The 19,475-nt window shown below is 34.9% G+C and overlaps 2 protein-coding genes across 4 annotated transcripts; one reads left to right on the plus strand and one right to left on the minus strand.

Moving 5' to 3' along the window:
- The first annotated feature begins 1,074 nt into the window (after window positions 1–1,074).
- Window positions 1,075–6,833, plus strand: LOC117995917 (LITAF domain-containing protein). 3 transcript variants are annotated; one of them, XM_034983940.2, is made up of 4 exons: window positions 1,075–1,206; window positions 1,427–1,581; window positions 4,275–4,428; window positions 5,586–6,833. In XM_034983940.2, the coding sequence occupies exons 2-4, from the start codon at window positions 1,440–1,442 to the stop codon at window positions 5,689–5,691; spliced, it is 402 nt and encodes a 133-aa protein (XP_034839831.1). In that variant the 5' UTR covers window positions 1,075–1,206; window positions 1,427–1,439; the 3' UTR covers window positions 5,692–6,833. The 3 variants fall into 3 exon arrangements, with proteins under 3 accessions (XP_034839831.1, XP_034839830.1, XP_069364689.1); XM_034983939.2 differs by having other exon boundaries at window positions 1,077–1,210; XM_069508588.1 differs by lacking the exon at window positions 1,075–1,206 and having other exon boundaries at window positions 1,305–1,581.
- Window positions 6,834–10,904: 4,071 nt separating this feature from the next.
- LOC117995918 (RNA polymerase II transcriptional coactivator-like) lies at window positions 10,905–19,332 on the minus strand. Its single transcript, XM_034983942.2, has 3 exons — window positions 19,218–19,332; window positions 11,705–11,816; window positions 10,905–11,162 (listed from the first exon to the last, which is right to left on the minus strand). Exons 2-3 carry the CDS (start codon window positions 11,759–11,761, stop codon window positions 10,905–10,907), a joined length of 315 nt encoding a protein of 104 aa, XP_034839833.1. The 5' UTR covers window positions 11,762–11,816; window positions 19,218–19,332.
- Window positions 19,333–19,475: the final 143 nt, after the last annotated feature.

A 19,475-nucleotide genomic window follows, 5' to 3' on the forward strand; every position in this document is an offset into this window, starting at 1 on the left:
ATCAATATTAAACAGTAAAATGCCATTTAACTAAATTTTACTAGTCGACTACACAAGAAAGAAATTTTTTTTTGAACAATTTAATTAAATATTTAAAGTGACAGCCCTGTCCATATATAAACCTTACTGTTCCTATTTAACCTTGATTCGTTCCAATTCAGTAAGTATAGCGTTCCTATCCACCCCTTTCCCGTACCTATAATCCCCATGGCAAAGCCAAAACCACTTGGTTTCCAATTTTTTCTTTTTTACAGAAAAATATGTAACATTTAGACAAATCTGCTTTTGTGACGCCTCTTAGATAAATGTTTAATGATTTCTAATAGTTTTTGTACTGTTTTATTCTCGTACTGCGTCAAAGTAAACAAAGTTTTGAGACCTACGGCTTAGCGTGTTTTGAACAACGTTTTTGCAATTACGCTTTCGTTATTTTAATGCCAATTTGTCTCTGGTTCAGTATTGCCAAATAAAAGATTAAATATTCTACTATAGGGAAAAACAATGCTACCAAAATTCTAAGCTGATTTGAGTATTATTTTTACGTTCAAATCTCATTCCCAGTTTTGTCCCTATTCACACCCCGGTTCCTATTCACCCCGTTTTACGGTACTGATAATCAAATAACGTTAAACCACGAAATAAGCTTATTCATTCAAAATCATTAAAAAAATAACTTTTATCACAATAAAATAGTTTAATTTTCTTTTGGTGAGATATCCTTAATGTGGCTAATTAAACTAAAACGACGCATCTAAATCTATTGCTATCCTTTTCATAATGTTGCTTGCAGAAAAGAGTAGCACTAGATTTAGACCTGTTAATTTAGAGTACAAGTGTAGAGATTGTGTACAAGAGAATCGGCTCCAATAAGGCTTTAACTAGTGTTAACTAAGCTTTAACTCTTCTTTAACTAGTATAAATCCATGATGTGGATTTCTGTCAAGAGTCAAAGGCTCAAAAAGGCTAGAGCCCAGAGCCGTAAACCCAGTTGAAAAAATGTGAAGTGTCAAAAAAAAAAAAAAAAAAGTGTCAAATGATTTTGTCATCTGTCACTATTACAAGCAAAGATTACAAGCATACAAGTGTCAAGTTGTAAAGGTGTTTCTCAATCTTGTTTATTAATCTTATGAATTTCACTATCAAAAAATATAGTAAATAGATAGAAAAACAAACTTATTATTTAATCCACATATTATTTTAAGCTTGGTAGGTACGATCTCTCCTCAATCTCTTAATTAGATCGTATGAATTTACGTACAGTATTCATAGAATATACGCTTAGAAATCACGAATATGTGACTTGTGAGCATCTGCGTTATAACGTATGTTGGAATCATACCTAAAAATAGCAACACGATTGTATTGCATCACAAGAAGGTAAATTGTGTGCGTTAAAGTGAAGGTTGTTTACTTATTTTCTTTTTAGTAAGTCTTCAAAAATGGAGAAAAGCAGTTATCCTCCTCCATATGGTTGGAGTAACGGGCACACAATGCAACCCCCTCCGGCGGCCCCGCCTAGCTATTCCCAGGCTGTGGGAGGTGTGGGACCTTCCAGCCCATATACACCCCAATACCACCCTTGTAAGTATGAGATACTTTTAATGAAAAACAATAATTTTGACCTTAAAATATTTGGAGTGATGACTAATATATTGTGGCCTTGTAACAGTTTCCATTTTCTGAATGAAGTGAAGGTGAAGTGTTAATTTGTTTTAAATACTGCTATCTTTCCAATAACAATTAATTTCTATAGTTTCAAAATAATGTATACTATACAGGAAAATTACAGAACTGAAATTAAATACAACAAAAGCAAACAATTTTTATGGTGAAAGAACCACAAAGAACCACAGATTATTTACTTCCAAGGCTAATAAATGACCTTCCAACGGATCTTTTTTTTTTTTTTTTTTTTTTTTTTTTTTAATACAATAAAACTTAAAGCTAGCCTTATCTAATTACTATATAAATCATGAACGCGTGGAATGGTGCCAAGAATACTGGCTGCATTTCCGCGCTGGACAGCCAGGCTGATCCGCTGCGCAAAAAATGAGCCAGCCCTTCTGTCACCAGTTGAGGCTATTAATCGCGGTGAAATGTCTCGTAAAAATTTTTTAGCACTAAGACTCCGTGGCCCCAGGGTCTCCACGGCAAACGGCACAAAAATGTAACTCTCTATAAGAGAGGCATACTTGCGCCGCTTGCCGTTTTCAGCTGTTTCTGCTGCGGCTCCCGGTCTTGATGCTGTCTTCCTGATATGACACGGGGCCAATGTGTCAACGCAAGTTGCGTCCCACATTAGCGCCCGTCCCCGTTCCCAGGGAACCAGCGTCAATCCATCAGGTCTCTTGCCATCATCCCGACTAATCCCTGCCGGCTCAATGAGCGCAGGAATATTTATGGTGGCAAGAGCTCTTTTAATTGTATCGTTAAGAGAGCCATGCCTAAACAGCCTACCGGAGCTCCTTTGGCAAGAGAGTCCGTGGATTCCAAATTTATCAACCTCTTTTCCACACGGACATCTGTGCTGATGGCACAGTGGTGTTCCCAATCTGAGACCTAGAGCCACAGCCACGGATCTTAAATCCAAAATAACTAAAAACAACATTAAATACAAAATTAAAAATTATTTATTAAATATGAAATAATAAAATTTTCTATCAAATTGAAGCAGCCTGTATACGCGTTAGCCAGTATATTGGACCGAGCTATGCCGAAGTGAGCCGGGCCGCATTGCGTTGGTCTCGGGAGAATGACTTTTATCGCTATATACCGTCAAGTCATTTTATCGAGATCGACGCTGTGTGGCATGGTACATTTTGGCGTGGTGAGGTCCAACTCGTATGCAGAAATTGAAGCTGGTATACGCGGACATAATTATTTTATTTTAAAACTACCTACCTACATTAATAGTATGTATAGTATGTATGTAAGTATAAGACTACAGAGGAATGTGCAGTGCTCAGACAAGCCGCCAAGCGCTTACGAGCACGAAGAAACCAATATTGTGTTTTTTTCTGTTTGTGTGGAAATAAATAATAATAATAAATACAGTCTATACAGTAGGTACATGTATATAAAGTCTTGTGTACATAATTAAGAATGACTACTTACTTCATAGCAAATGTAGAAAACTACTTGTTATAACTTTGTTGTAAAACCATTCATAACTTTTGACCATCATAGCTATGTGTATAATTACATAGAAAAGATAGCAAAACAAACAAAAATGTTAACCTTTTGTGATTATTTTATTTAACTTCAAAATGTACTCATAATATGAACAAGAAATGTTCAATTAGTTTAGAATGCATTTTGTTTTGTTCTAAATTCTTTTTCTGGAGAAGTTATAATAATTATATCTTCTATTCCTGCTTAATAACACATTAATTTTTAACTGTTGCATGATAAATCAAAAACTATTATGCCTAAAAATAAATAAAAATCTTTTTTAGAATGTACAAATAAAGCCCTTTCATATAGTACCCCACTTGATATAGTAATCTTACTTTGAAAGTTGAAAATAGCAATATTTGTTCATGACCACAATTTAATTTTTTTTGTGTCATGTAACCACAAATTCACGGTTTTCAGATTTTTCCCCGAACATCTGCTATAAGACCTACCTACCTGCTAAATTTCATGATTCTAGGTCAACGGGAAGTACCCTATAGGTTTCTTGACAGACAGACAGACAACAAAGTGATCCTATAAGGGTTCCGTTTATTGAGGCGTGGAACCCTAAAAATGAAAATAGAATTATTTTATACATTTTACAAAAAATGGTTAAAAGAAAGAAATTATTATTGTTGCTGGTAAATAACACCAATTTTTCATACAACAATGTTGCTATGCACCTAAAATGCTTTTAAACTAGACTGTTTAGTGCTGTAAACATTAAGGAATCTAAATATATAAAAGAAAAAGGTGACTGACTGGCTGACTGACTGATCTATCAACCCACAGCTCAAACTACTGGGCGGATCGGGCTGAAATTTGGAATGCAGATAGCTATTATGACGTAGGCATAGGCTAAGAAAGGATTTTTGAAAATTTTTGGGGTGAAATAGGGGTTTGAAATTTGAGTAGTCCATGCGGACGAAGTAGCGAGCATAAGCTAGTAAATCATAAAAGCTAATAACATATGGATGTATGTAACACAAACTTGAAGATTTTATGCATCCCCAAAATCTTGAATTAGTATTCACTTCAATAAATGATTATGTCTGACTAAGTGTTTAATACCATATTAATTTTTGTTACGTAAATATCAGCGTCAGGTCCTGCGATAGTGACCACAGTGGTGCCAGTGGGACCTCAACCGACCCATATGATATGCCCGAGCTGCCATGCTGAAATGAATACAGATACACAGACTAAGCCAGGACTTATTGCTTATATAGCTGGGACCATCATATTTATGTTAGGGTAAGAAAATATTTTCTAATACTCATCATGATCATCAACAACCAATAGATGTCCTCTGCTGAACATAGGTCTCTTGTAGGGACTGCTTCACGCCACAGTCTTACACTGCTTAAATCCAGCAGCTCCCTGGAATTCGTTTGATGTTGCCTATCCACCTAGTGGGGGTATTCCAACGCTGAGCTTTCTAGTGTGAAATCGATAGCACCTTGGGACCCCAAGTTATATCAGTTTATCAAAATAATTTTGTGCCCTGCCCAGTGCCATTTCAGCTTCGCAACCCGTTAAGCTCTGGTTTTTCTATGAAATGAATCTCCTCCTATAATTTGATCACGTAAGCACAGCTCTCTATTGCCTGCTGAGTGCAGAGCTTTCTTAAGAGGCCCATTGTTAGCGACCATGTCCCAGAGTCATATGTCATCACAAGTTTAATAGTTAATCCATATTTCCATACTAATATTATAAATGCGAAAGTGTATCCGTCTGTCTGTTTGTCTGCTAGCTTTTCACGGCCCAACGATTTAACCGAATTTGATGAAATTTTATACAGAGCTAGCTTACATCCTGGGGACGGACATAGGCTACTTTTTATCCCGGAAAAATAAAGGATTCCTACGGGATTGTTAAAGGCCCATCCATTTAACCGATTTATGTGAAATTTGGTAAAGAGATAGCTTACATCCCGGAAATTGACAGACTTTTCATCTCGGAAAAGCAAAGAGTTCCCATAGGATTTTTAAAAACCTAAATCCACGCGTACGAAGTTGCTTGCAACATCCATACTCATAAATGGGAAAGTGTCTGTCTGTCTGTCTGCTAGCTTTTCATGGCCCAACAATTTAACCGAATTTGATGAAATTTTGTACAGAGCTAGGTTCCATCCTGGGGACGGACATAAATTACTTTTATCCCAGAAAAATAAAGCATTCCCACAAGATTGTTAAAGGCCCATCCGTTTAACCGATTTATGTGATTTTGGTAGATCTGTAGACTGTAGCTTACGTCCCGGAAATTGACATCAAGACAACTTTTACAACTTTTTATCCCAGGAAAGCAAAAAGTTCCCATGGGATTTTTAAAAAACCTGACGAAGTCGCGTGCATCATCTAGTATCGTAATAAGCTAGAAAATTTTATTAATAAAATGTTTTTGTATTACAGAGGTGTATGTGGATGCTGTTTGATCCCATGCTGCATCGATAGCTGCATGGATGTTCACCACACATGTCCCAACTGTGGGGCATATCTTGGGCGCTACAGACGATAAGTTTAAGTATTTATTACATGACAGCCCAAAAAAAGAAGTGTAATGTTTTCAGGGTTCGTGTACGTATGTATGTGAGTTTCTTTATTCCACCATAACCTCTAAACACCTGAACAGATTTAGATGTACGGAGTATCATTAGAATCCTTTCATTATCCCGAGTGAAACTACCTATAATTTTTTTTTTAAATTTCTACATATCAGGGCAGTTGTGTCTTTCAACTTTTATGATTATTTCTTTTTTAAATAAAAGAAATTATTTTGCTGGTGACTAAAAACTTAAACAGTGACTAATAAATCTTGACTAGCGCTGGCATCCTTCCATTATTACTGGCCCCAAAAAATGTAAATGCACTATTGTGCAATCACTTAAAAATAATTGACCACTAATACTATATTATTTGTAAGCTGTTTGCAAATTAAATGAGGCGTTAATTTTTTTAAGACTCGAGTAGGGTATCAAAATAAAGGACTTTAAATGGCGAATACGAAAATATATATAATATATTTGAAAACAGTTAGGAGTCACAAATCATAGAAAATATAGTACACTGGCGTTTACTACTACTTAAAACTAGCACTGTGTACAAATTGTGGTAGTTTATTTAAGATCCCTTCCCCCTCCACTCTACACCATTCCACATAATCCCACCTACACCTGCCCCGCCTTTACTTTAATTGTAACTTTAATTTAACCTTCCAACGCCAAACACTACCCATACTAATATTATAAATGCGAAAGTGTGTCTGTCTGTCTGTCTGTCTGCTAGCTTTTAACGGCCCATCCGTTCAACCGATTTTGATGAAATTTGGTACAGAGATAACTTGCATCCCGGGAAGAACATAGGCTACTTTTTATACCGGACAATGAAAGAGTTCCCACGGGATTTTTAAAAACCTAAATCCATGCGGATGAAGTCGCGGGCATTATCTAGTAATAAATAAAGGACTACATTAAAGTTACACTAGAAATTAAAAAAACTAAAAACCCGACTTATAATAAATACGACCTCCCTGGCGCAGTGGTGAGCGCTGTGGGTTCGATTCCTGGCAGGGGTTTGGAATTTTATAATTTCTAAATTTCTGGTCTGGTCTGGTGGGAGGCTTCGGCCGTGGCTAGTTACCACCCTACCGGCAAAGCCGTGCCGCCAAGCGATTTACCGTTCCGGTACGATGCCGTGTAGAAACCAAAGGGGTATGGGTTTAATAAAAACTGCCATACCCCTTCCAGGTTAGCCCGCTATCATCTTAGACTGCATCATCACTTACCACCAGGTGAGATTGCAGTCAAGGGCTAACTTGTATCTGAATAAATAAAAAAATAAAAAAAATAATAACTGGTAGGTAACTGAAAGAATAGAATTGCTTGCAAAGCTTGCTTTTTTGCTTTTTAGTTACCTGTTACTATTCAGGGCAGTCGGATTTTTAGTGTTTTTTTATTACGTAATTTTTTCCTTCTTCAAACCTAACCAGCTTTTTGTAAACCTCCACTGCCTTTGACTGATTTATACCAGGTTTTCAAATCCTTAAAACATCACACTTTGAATGAAGAAGCTAAAGGGATTGTATAAATAAGTAAATAAGTGTTCTAATATATTGAATATTTTTTCTGCTTCTATATGTACTTGAATTAATGAATCACATCTATTAGTCTGTTTTATGGTAAGGCTCCACTTTCGTTAATCAACAAATGATTAGTGATATCGCGAATTGTGTGACCGGTGGCAATCGTGTCGTTCCACACATTTGCACTAACCCGAATGGATGGCACGAATATAAGTTTATACTTTTTAAATATCCAGCAGGACTTCTGTTTTTTGTTTTTTGTTTATTGAGAACTATTCGCTGTCACATAATGTGTCGTCTGTCGACCGACTGATTTGTCGAACTTATAGTCCGTTCAAAATGACTCCTCACGCGCCTTTTTAACTCTATAGGAAACTGTCATGTCAAAAGTATGGTTCACCTTTGAAATGAGGACTAAAATCGTACTTTTGACATGAAATATGACGAAAAGTTAAAATGGCGCGTGAGGAGTTAAATTGTACGCGTTATATTTAAAAATTCGTAAAACACAAACAGTCGCCGTAAGTATCCAGAATGATACAGCCAGTTGATTTGCCGAATGCCGAACTGTCGCAAAATTTGTCCGAACCCGAATCATTTGCTAAATCCCGATAGTGGAACCATTCCTTTAAAGGGGTCATATTTGAATCTATATTTTATTTTTTTATTACATATTATTACAAAAATTGTGTTTCTCGAAAGTATCTGCTGTAGGTATACATTATTATTAAAGTTTGGTCTTTGTTTTTGGATGACCAAACAGTTAAAAGTGCCATAGCAGCTTTGAATATGGGGAAGAATGGGGGTTGTATGTAAATGGACTGGCAGCTCCAGTGATAATCTCCGATTATAGTTCTTGCATTACACGAGGGCAAGTGGCTCATGCTTGTGTGTCGTCGTATCAGTATAAGTAAGTTACAGTAAATGTGTGCGTTTGCGAGCGCTTGCTCGCGACTGATTGGTCCGAAGTGCACGCACACGTGTATACGACGTAACCACAAGTAAAGTTCACTTGCCTTCGTGAATTGCAAGAACTGTACTGTATAAGGTATTATGCCTTTCCATTATTTCATATACATATTATGCTGTTGCCCATTAATATTTGAGAAGGATCTCAGAAACTCGGTGTCATTAAAGTTTTATCATTGTATGTTTGTGTATAGTGTTTTCAAATATTCAGGTAAAAGTCCATGCTGTTACATAATATTACAGACATTGACTTATTATAGTAGGGTATACAGATGAATCCTCTTGGCCAGAACGCGTCTACCTAGATACGCACAATAAAGGCACTGTTTTAAATAGAAAAGTACAATGTTAAAACTTCAATGATCAAATTGATCATTGGTAATTGAGTAATTGTTATTCAATCTTTTAATTTGAGTTTATTATAGTTAAGTATTGTGTTATGCGTGTGTATATGATATTGAAGCCAATGAAAAATGAATATATATATATATATATATATATATATATATATATATTCATTTCTAACATATATATATATGTTAGAGAACATGTCTACTTAGTAAAATTTTAATCTGTCTTAACTTTTAATACCTACTTGGGTAATGCTTGTGTAAAGAAGCAGTTTTCCAGTACCGGTGCGTCGGTGTGGGTCGGTGACGCTCTGTGCGGGTAAAATAGCCTTATATCATCTTGTACGCTTTACCTATTTCTCTATGTGAGAGCTCATAAGATGATATGAGGCTAATTTACCCGCACCGGTAGGTACCGAAAACGCAATCGCGCAGCTGGTCATTTATTGTATTGTATTCTGGCAAGTACCCATTGGTTGTCAAATATTTCATTTTTAAGAAGATCTTATTTTTAACCGATTTCCAAAAAGGAGGTGGTTCTCAATTCGGCCCGTTTATTTTGTTAACATTGCTTACATAAGCTTAATTATTAGTTAGTTTTTATAGATTTACAATTTACTTTAATTACTAGCATAATATAATTTTATGATTACATCTACATTTTGTATTTTATTAAACATGTCTGTGGCTTTATACTAAGCTGTTATTAACTTATTAATTGTATAGGTACATAAGTGCATAATAAAGTTTTAAAATTACCTACCTACATACTTGTTTTTTTACTTTAGGTATGACCTTATACCTACCTATCCAGTACATTTTAAAGTTGCTCCTATGAACAATACTGACAGGTAGGCATCACACAGATGGGATTACCCTTGGATAAATGATTATTATGGGCTCACCTTTTCCATAGACAAATAGAAATGTCTTCTACAATACATTTAAACCTTTCTCATGAAATGTAATGAAACCTGTACTGTACGTATTAAGTTGTGCTGTTATCCATCGAGGTGTTCCATGCTTCATTTCCGAAACTATTCACCAGATCACTAAACTTATATGGGCCCTAACTGACAATAGGTACAACCTTTGTAAAGAAAAATAATATTTTACAGATTACAGATACCCATTCGTATTGTAATAAGGGGTACCTACTTTTTAAGAAAATATGACGTACCTACCTACCTAGTGTTTGTAATAGCCACAGGTATAATTAAATCTATAGATTCCTCCTATTTCAAATCCTACCTACTTAATCTGTTTGATAAGTTGCAATTTTATCTATAGCTTTAATATAGGAATCCTAATACTTAGACTGAAAACAAAACGTTATATTATTACCTAGTGGGATGGATCTTACCATAAGGAGTAGTTTTCTTTTAAATATTATACTTATGTGGTTATACTTTAGTTCTGAGGTTTACCTATACCTAATGAAGGTTAAAGGGTGTTGTTTTATATCTATCAAGTTTCATTTAGCCACACCAGGCTATGCACAATACCCCTTCTCCCACTCAACAAGACCTTAGTATAGATTGATATTAACATCTTCTTTACTCTGGGCTGGTTTCCGCACTTAAACGTTTCCGTCTGTTGTGCGTTCATCGCCCCTCCCCGCCGAAGTTATTTATTTAACATCTTATGTTCCAATGAGATTGTAATAAGTTATATGAAGTCCAGTTTACTCAACTACAACTCTTCATTTATGATGCTGTAAGTCAGGTAGGTGTATTGCCCACTCAAACAGGTTGTTATTAGGCAATGGGTTGTAAGGATTATTCATACATAGACAGCCATTTATATAAATGTTTCACTTTACTAGATGCATTGCTTCATAGTAATAAGTTCCGATGAGCATCTGTGTCTACACTCCTGTCATAATAATCTGACAGACCATTTCTATCAACATAGGTAAGTTAGAGCAGACTAAGGTACTGAAAGTTACCTATATCTACTCGAATATGATTATAATTTAAAGTTACAGCACAAGTTTAATTTTTAGAAACCGACTGTGTCTGAAGTGTATTACGATTGACAAAAGTGCAGATACCGATGCTCGTTGGAACATGTTGTTACTATGATGCGCCACATTTAAAGAAGCATTATTTTATGTTGCTGATAGTATAATAATTGTGTGCCATGAAATTATTGAGTAAAAATAGCTGTTTAACATTTGAGTAATATTATTAATATAAGTATAATATGTAGTTTTATGTAATTCCTGTGGTAAAAATAATAGGCAGTTATTGATAAAATATTGTGTTTAATTCATCATTTCAAGTAATTAATTAATAATGTAACAAACAAATATGTTAACAAAGTTTAAATTTAACAGTGTGAGCTAACAGCTTCATTTATTTCATTACTTAGTGATAACAGCTTTCTCCACAGGTCGGGTGTCAGACTGATTCCTTTCTTGCCTGGTAACATTTCACCATTTTTCTCATAGAACTCTCTTATGTCTACATATACTTTTCCCTTAAATTCTCGGATCTTGACTAACTTCTTCCCTTGCAGAACCCATGTCGGTTCTTTATCATTGGTTCTTGAGCCCATTTTGGCCTTTTTTTCGGGTGGTTCGTTACGCTAATGAAACAAAAAGATGAATTTTAATGCATTAGGCTGCAAAAGTCTACCAATCTGTGTATAGCCAGCTTAGATGAGCCTTACTTAGATGAGACCCATGCTCTGCAGTGAGCTGGTGATGGGTGAATCATGATGAAGGTGAGTTTGAGTAATCTAAGTCAAGCATTTCTTTAAAACTAGATGATGCCGCGACTACGTGGATTTTTATGAGATTTATTGATTTTCTGAGATAGTATGTAGCCTATGAAGGCATTGTCTGTATCTCTCAATCTATTTCGTCCAACTCGGTTAAACAAATTGGCCGTGAAAAGCTAGCAGACAGAGAGACGGACACCCTAATCATCTTCATCATCAACCGATAGACGTACACAGCTGGTCTCTTGTAGGGTCTTCCACAAGCCATGGTCTTGCACCACCTGAATCGATTATGTCGGCTAGTTCTCATAAGGAGATTAATTATTAGTAATAATGAATAATTATTGTAGATAAAAGAAGCACCTACATAACCTTTGTATGCACATGCAAATTAATTAATAACTTACATCCACAGGACCTTCATCGCTATCGCTGCTACTACTTTCCTTTTTATTTTTTGGCATGGTTAAACTTGTTAAACTTATAAAAATATGTATTTTTTAAATTTACAAAGACTGAATGAAGATCAAAGAGTATTATAATATATAGGGAAAAGAGAGCCCTCTCGAGGCATTTTATGCCAATATATTTTGAAGCGCCATCTGGTTCTTGGTACCGACACTAATCGATATATATACCTACGTATACTCTATATAGGTATCTATATATTGTCCTACCGTGCTGTTCACAGGAATTCAATATTTTGGCGCCAAACAGTAAGTTCTTTGTTTAGGAATATTATTTAAGGATATTATTGTGTTAACAAGACTTTCTACGTTTATTAATTATTAATATTCACAGAAAGTCAGACTTAGCACAATGATATCCATTATATTCCTCAACAAAGAAAACTCACAGTAGGCGTCAAAATATTAATTTCCTGCAAACAGAATTAACACGGCAGAATATAGCTTTCTTTATACAAAAATAAACTACAATAATGTTCTAATCTGCTATTAATTAATATTGTAGCAAATAAACTTTTTCCCAATATCAATAAATAATTATATGACTAAAAATATACAAAATATTACGCTCGCCACAATATTATAGCATACTAGAACAAAATTAGTATTATATCTATGTACAGAAGGGCAGGATTTATAGCTAAAAGAATAGAATTTCAATTTTCAAGTTATTTTTTATTTTTATAATGTTTACGTTTATTATAATAAATAGCAGCGTTTCTTTTAAATTTATCTTTACCTCCATATGTGATTTTTCCGGATAAAATTCGATTAATGGTTCTGCACCAACTATACAAAATGATATTAACTGTGGCATCTAAAAAATATGTTTTTAGCTTATCTTTGTGCGTCAAACATTGAAATGGGTAGTCTACCAATACATCACAAAGTACGACGATACTCTTTTTAATATTTTTTTTTGGTACGTTATTTTTCAAAAATGATTTTGTAACATTCTGAATGTTATGGAAGCAATTTTCAGCAGCTTCACTCGGATAACACAGCCAATTTTTGTTGCAATATTCTTTTGCTTTTATATATTTATTTCTCTCATTGGCTGTGTTTAGTAGTGTTTGTCGGCATTGTTGACAAGATTTACAGATTTTTTTGAGGCATTTTGTCAAAACCCATCCACACACATAATTCCCTTGTCCCGCATCTTCTTGGGGTAGAATGTCGACACATAAATCTTCATTGAAATGTATTTCTTCGGGAATATCAGAAGTTTCTTCTGGAAGAGAGGTGTTGCAATTTCCTCTTAAAAAAAAATCTAAATTTTGCAAACATTCATTCCCATCTTCTTCACAATTTGCTCTCCTCGAATGAGGAGCGCTATAATTATTTAAAAGTAACGCTTTAAATGCCCCTTCAAAACAAATGGTGTTAGGGGCATTATTCCTTGCTCCGTAACTTCTGATATTCCCAAAAAAATTTTCAACAGGGTCTTGATTAAAATTTCTTGTCAACATTGCGTCTAAACCATACTTTTTTGTTAACACTTGCCATATTGCTTCCATGCCCTCTATGGTTTTGATAAGATTCGTGATTGATGGCACAATTTTTTCAATTAATCGAATTTTATTCCCTGAAACTTTTTTTTGTAAAAATTTTACAGTCTTGAAAACCTTTTTGCTTTCTTTCCATAATTCATGGTGGGGCGAATTGTATTTGACCGCCCCCTTAAAAACTTTTCCATCTGGTATATTTAAAGTACTCACATTTAAGGAGTCAAACAAATTATTAAGTAGAAGCGTAATATCTACTAGTTGTCTACATTCCTCTGGTAGATCTCCCCTTGCAGTCAGGTGGTCAGTAACAACTGCAACACTGTGGCTGAAAATCTGTGTTGCAGTCTTCACTCTCATTTTATTAATTTTTTCAGGATCAATATGCTCCTCAGTAATTTTATGAAGTAATTTAAGTTCCCCATATGATTTATCGGCACCATAAACCTTTTGGTAATACTCCCACTTTACAACTTTTTCTTTATTTTTTGTTGTATATAATAAATCTTTGGTAAGCAAATTATTTCTGATACCTTTTATTAAATGGGGAGTATCAAACAGAGGAATGATTTTACGACCCTTAACAGAAAAATAGTCATACCGCCACTCGACTCCTTTTCTCAAACGGGCTGCTTTTGTTTCTTCAACCAGCTCGTTTATAGCACTGACATTTACAGTACTTTGGTCACATACTGTATTTATTATAATTAAACCAGAGTCGTGAGCATGGCGGATGACTGTTTTCAAAATACTTTTTAATTCCATCTTTTTCAAACAACTAGTGAAATAATATGCAATAGGTTGCTTAAAATTTTGTTTGACTCCCTTGATCATGAAAACAAGAGCATGGTCAGCAAACTGATCGTCATTGTTACAGGCAAAGCCTTCAAATGTGTCCTTTTGGTTATTATAATTTATTTGTGCACTTATGGACATTTCATCAAATGACAAACTACATAGTTTATCTGTAGTGCACATTTTTGCTACAGTCTTTTTAATTTTCTCAAAAATGATTGGATTTATGCCAGGACATAACTTTATTCTGCTCAATAATCTTTTCATAGCTTTCGCTGAAGGCAGTGTAAATGTTCGTTGTAGAAAGGTATAGCATTTTGGACTTTTTTTATATATTGACAAACACAAAACTTTTTCAGGTGTTGTAAAACGTCTGCCTTTAGATTTTTTAATACTTTGTAGTTGCATATTTAAAAATAACTGCGATGGTTTAGTCAACCTATTTACCACGTGCTGAAATGTCTCACTTTCCAACAATTTATGTGCATTGTTCAACCTTGACACGAACTTGCCATTCCTCTTCAAACGGCAAATTTCGCTTCGTAGCCGCTTTATTTCGGTACGCATATTGCTGACTTGAGCGCAGTTGAATCCCTGTGGTTTTTCAGAACCTAAAAATAATAATAAAATAAGTACACTTAAAAGTTGTTAAGGAAGTCAGCACTCAGTATTTTTTAAGATATAGTAGAGAAAATAAACCTTCCTCGGGGCAGCCCGATTCCTCGGAGGACGCGTCCCCAGGTGGCCAATTGGGGGATACCCGATGGAGGGCAAACCTCCATAGGGTAGGAAGGAAATAAAATACCTCCCGGGGACCACATGACCGGAGATGGATACTCCGTCAACGAACCCCGCACGGAAGGTTCTTCGACATATTCGAAGTAGAGGCTGCGTGCATGCTAGTTGTTCAGGGTGGAGTGCTCAGTACGGATGGCGGCACATGAGCCCCTGACGGACCAATGACAGCGAACGAACCCTGTAGTGGGTTACACCCTTGGCGTCAGGTGGCAACCGGCCATAAAACAGAAACCAACTGACTATACTTATCATGGGAAGGCAAATGGCGTCGCATGATAAGGAAAGCCGGCCCCGTGTAGCGGCATAAGCCGAGGACAAAGAAGAAGAAGTAGAGAAAAGCTCTGGCCAATGAATTCTTTAACGCTCATACTTCAGTTAAATAATTCGTTGGCCAGATCTCGTTTTTACTACTTTTCCCTGAATTTTCTCTCCCCCAGTCGAGTTTTTTTTGTTTTTTTTTTATGTTTATTCTATCTGTGAAAACTTGTCATTAGCTTCAATCTTCATCTGTTTTTACCTATTCATTTTTTCATATTAGCTGTAAGTTTTCCTGTTAAATAAAATAAAAAATAAAATAAACCTACGTTTTTTAGAAGCTAGTCGTCTTTCTCTGCTCACAGAATAGTAATTGTGTTCCTCCAATACACGAACTGTGTCTGCAGTATGTGAAGTTTTGTCTGAAACGAAAATAATTTTAGATTATGCCTATGTATTGTATATTTTTGTTTATCCATCTCATGAGCCATCTGCCACATGCAGATTAAGTGAGGGCTTATCTCTCTATTATATCTCAGAAACAGTGATACTTTGGAAGATTTTGTCTCATACAATACGTCTTGTTTGTATTGATTGATACAGATTTTTTGCGTGGCTGCTATTTAGGAAAAAAAGAAAATGGCAGACTATTAGGTAGGCCAGGCTCCATACTAAAATATTCAAACCCCTTTTAAAGGTTTTTATGCATAGTATCCTTTACCTGTATTTCTTGATTTTGATGATGGTCTCACAGGATTTTTCATTTCAGGCTCAAGTGCTTCAGACAAAGGTATTTCTGTAACTAGAAAAAATAAAAACAATTAATACATATTTTACATTCAGGTCTGTAAGTTATGTTTCGCTAATTTCATTTTTTATTTTCTTTGGATTTCCGGGATAAAAAGTAGCCTATGTTACTCTCCGTCCTTTCGACTGCCAAAAATCAAGTCGAATGGTTACTTAGTTGCTTAGTTTTTAAATATATAAAATGATGGAATGAAAATACAGTAACGGATTTAGAATTTGATCATTAAAGTCTGTTCTCATCTTCAGCTCTAATATTATAGATTACTAGTGACCCGTGTCAGCTTCGCACAGGTAGCTTAGTACAAATTTTCATAGGGATATCCAATTTTTTTAAAAATAAAATATGTCACTCAAGAATAATGTAGCTTTCAATTGGAGGAAGAATTTTCAAAATTGGTTCATTAGTTCCAGAGGTTACTTCCACACAAACTTACAAACTTTATCTCTTTATATTAGGATTTTAAAGATGAAAATAATTGTGAAACTATCAATGTAAATAATATAACTTACCAGTGCTTGACAGGAGAGATATAGAAGCTTGAGAGAAGCTGCTGCTGTTTGTAGACTCTGGTATGCCTGAAAATGTATAATACATTATATTAAAAGGTGTAATAGTAATTTAATATCTTTGAATAGAAAAGTACAAAGTAGCAATCCATTTTTGTGTTGCTTGTAACTTCAAAACTTTGAAGTTGGTTAAGTATATTATTCAATGTGTTTCAAATGTTAAGTCCATCGGCAAGGTACTGATTGAAACTCTCGTAAAATATATATCTAACGGAAATACAGTAACGGATTTAGAATTTGATCGTTAAAGTCTGTTCCCATCTTCAGCTCTAATATTATAGATTACTAGTAAACCGCGTCAGCTTCGCACAGGTAGCTAAGTACAAATCTTCATAGGGATCTCCAATTTTTTTGAAAATAAAATATGTCACTCAAGAATAATGTAGCTTTCTATTGGAGGAAGAATTTTCAAAATTGGTTCAGTAGTTCCAGAGATTTCCTACAAACAGACTTACAAACTTTATTTCTTTATATTAGGATTTTAAAGATGAAAATTGTGAATCTTTCAATGTTAAATAATATAACTTACCAGTGCTTGACAGAAGAGATGTAGAAGCTTGAGAGAAGCTGCTGCTGTTTATAGACTCTGGTATGCCTGAAAATGTATAATACATTATATTAAAAGGTGTAATAGTAATTTAATATCTTTGAATGGAAAAGTACAAAGTAGCAATCCATTTTCAAAATTTATCCTCCTGCTTTTTTGTATATCCAGTGAGACTCTTTTTCCTTTTTTTATATAACACTAGATGATGCCCGCGACTTCGCCCACGTGGATTTAGCTTTTTAAAAATTCTATGGTAACTCTTAAAATTTTCCGGGATAAAAAGTAGCCTATGTCCTTCCCCGGGATGTAAGCTATCTCTGTACCAAATTTCGTCAAAATCGGTTGAACGGTCGAGCCGTGAAAAGCTAGCAGACAGACAGACACACTTTCGCATTTATAATATTAGTATGGATATGGAAATGGATATGAAAGTATGGAGTATGGATATGGATATGGATTTAAGAACAAAAATCCTTTAAAAATAAGCAGGGTAATGAAGAAATCTTTTTTATAAGTTTGAAATTTCAAGTACCGTTCAAGTACCGTACCCATAGTTATTTACCTGGATGAAGCCCTGGGTGAGTCAGTTAGTACAGTATAGTAATATAGATAAAAGAATTAAACCAGTTAATAATAATTCTTACCTGCCAAATAAAGCGAAGGAACTGCTAAAGCATTTAGTCTATTGTTACGGTTGCGATCTTTTTCCACAAAATGCCTGTCACAAACTCGTTTTTCCTTATAAACATGACAGTCAGCAGGCGATTCAAGTTTTCCTCCACAAAGAGTAACCCAAGTCTTAAAGCGCTCTGGAAACTTTTCGTGACTGGGGAATCTATGCATTGGAACACCTGGAAAAATATTACATGTGCTGAATTTTACGCTAGTAAGTATGATGTGATAGCCTAGTAGTTAGGGTAATAGCTGTGATAACCTAGTGGTTAGGATGTCACACTTCATAACTTTTCAGTTGTGCGTTTTAAGTAATTAAATATCACTTGCTTTAACAGCGAAGGAAAACATCGTGAGGAAACCTGCATGCCTGAGAGATTTCCATAATGATCTCAAAGGTGTGTGAACTCTGCCAATCCACACTTAGCTAGTGTGGAAGACTATGGCCAAAGTTCTTCTCACTCTGAGAGGAGACCCGTGCTCTGTAGTGAGCCGGCGATGAGTTGATCATGATGATGATGAAGTGTGATGTTTTTCCATATTTTGTATTTCTATGAGACTAAACTTTTAAACAAAATATAAGTAGGTACTTAAGTATGTAAAGCAAAACATTATGTTTTGATTAAGTTATGTTTTAAGAAAAGATGTTTGAACATTCGAATTGTTGACTTGTAAAAGTGTGCAACGTGTTTCTTAACAATTCAGTACCTATTTTAGTTAATTTACTATGAAAGCTTACCGGCTGTACGCTTGCACCCAAAGGCGCAAAGGCATGGCATTTTTGATAAATAGGTATGTATCCAGCACACTTAGTATATCTAACACAAAACAGCGTCCTTTCGCGAAATAACAAATCACAGTAAAACAAGCGTCTTTTTCGCAATTATATCTAACACAAAACAGCGTCCTTTCGCGAAATAACAAATCACAGTAAAACAAGCGTCTTTTTCGCAATTATAGAGTCCTATCTCAAAATGAAGCACTAAAACTTTCGGCAAATACGGAGGAGACAAGACTCAACTCAACGTAGATGGAAAATTAAACGCATATCACATCAACTTTCGCCAATACGGAGGAGAAACAACTCGACTCAACGCAAAACGAAAACGAAGTGATTTAAAGTTTAAACTGTCAAAGTAACATAGAGTTAGGGCTGCCAGATACTAGTTGAAAAATTCTACTTACAAATTAGAATGCAAAATATAAATAGCATTGTACATTTTTCATTATTATCTTAATTTTTGACTAAGTAATTATGAAAAATTATAATGTGTTTCATGTATTATAGTATCTTTTATGTTTGAGTCACAAAATAAGTATTTTAAACTCATAAGAATCATATATTTGTACCAAAATGGTAGTTAATTATTGATATGGGAAATCTGTAATATAGTGCCATCTATTGAGGCTCTTGCATACTGTTTGTCGAAAAGTTTGCGGACCCAAGGAACAGATGGCAGTACTATCTTTATAAATTATCCAACTGTATGAAAGTGTCTCCCCCCTGATGAAGATAAAAGGTGCAAACTGTTTCCTGAATATTATTATACTCTTTGGTGATTATAGAATATAGTGGCTTCTTGGCATGGACCTAGAATAATTTTAGTAGTTACCTGTATCTTATAGGTAATCAATAAAAATAAGCAAATACGCATAATCGATGCAAATACGGCAATTTTATGATGTTCATTTTATAAATACGGCAATCTGAAGTATGGAGTACGGCAAGGCAACTCTATTAAACTTGATGATTGGCAACCATTTG

This window comes from Maniola hyperantus, chromosome Z (genome assembly GCF_902806685.2).
Source record: "Maniola hyperantus chromosome Z, iAphHyp1.2, whole genome shotgun sequence".
Classification (NCBI taxonomy): Eukaryota; Metazoa; Arthropoda; class Insecta; order Lepidoptera; family Nymphalidae; genus Maniola; species Maniola hyperantus.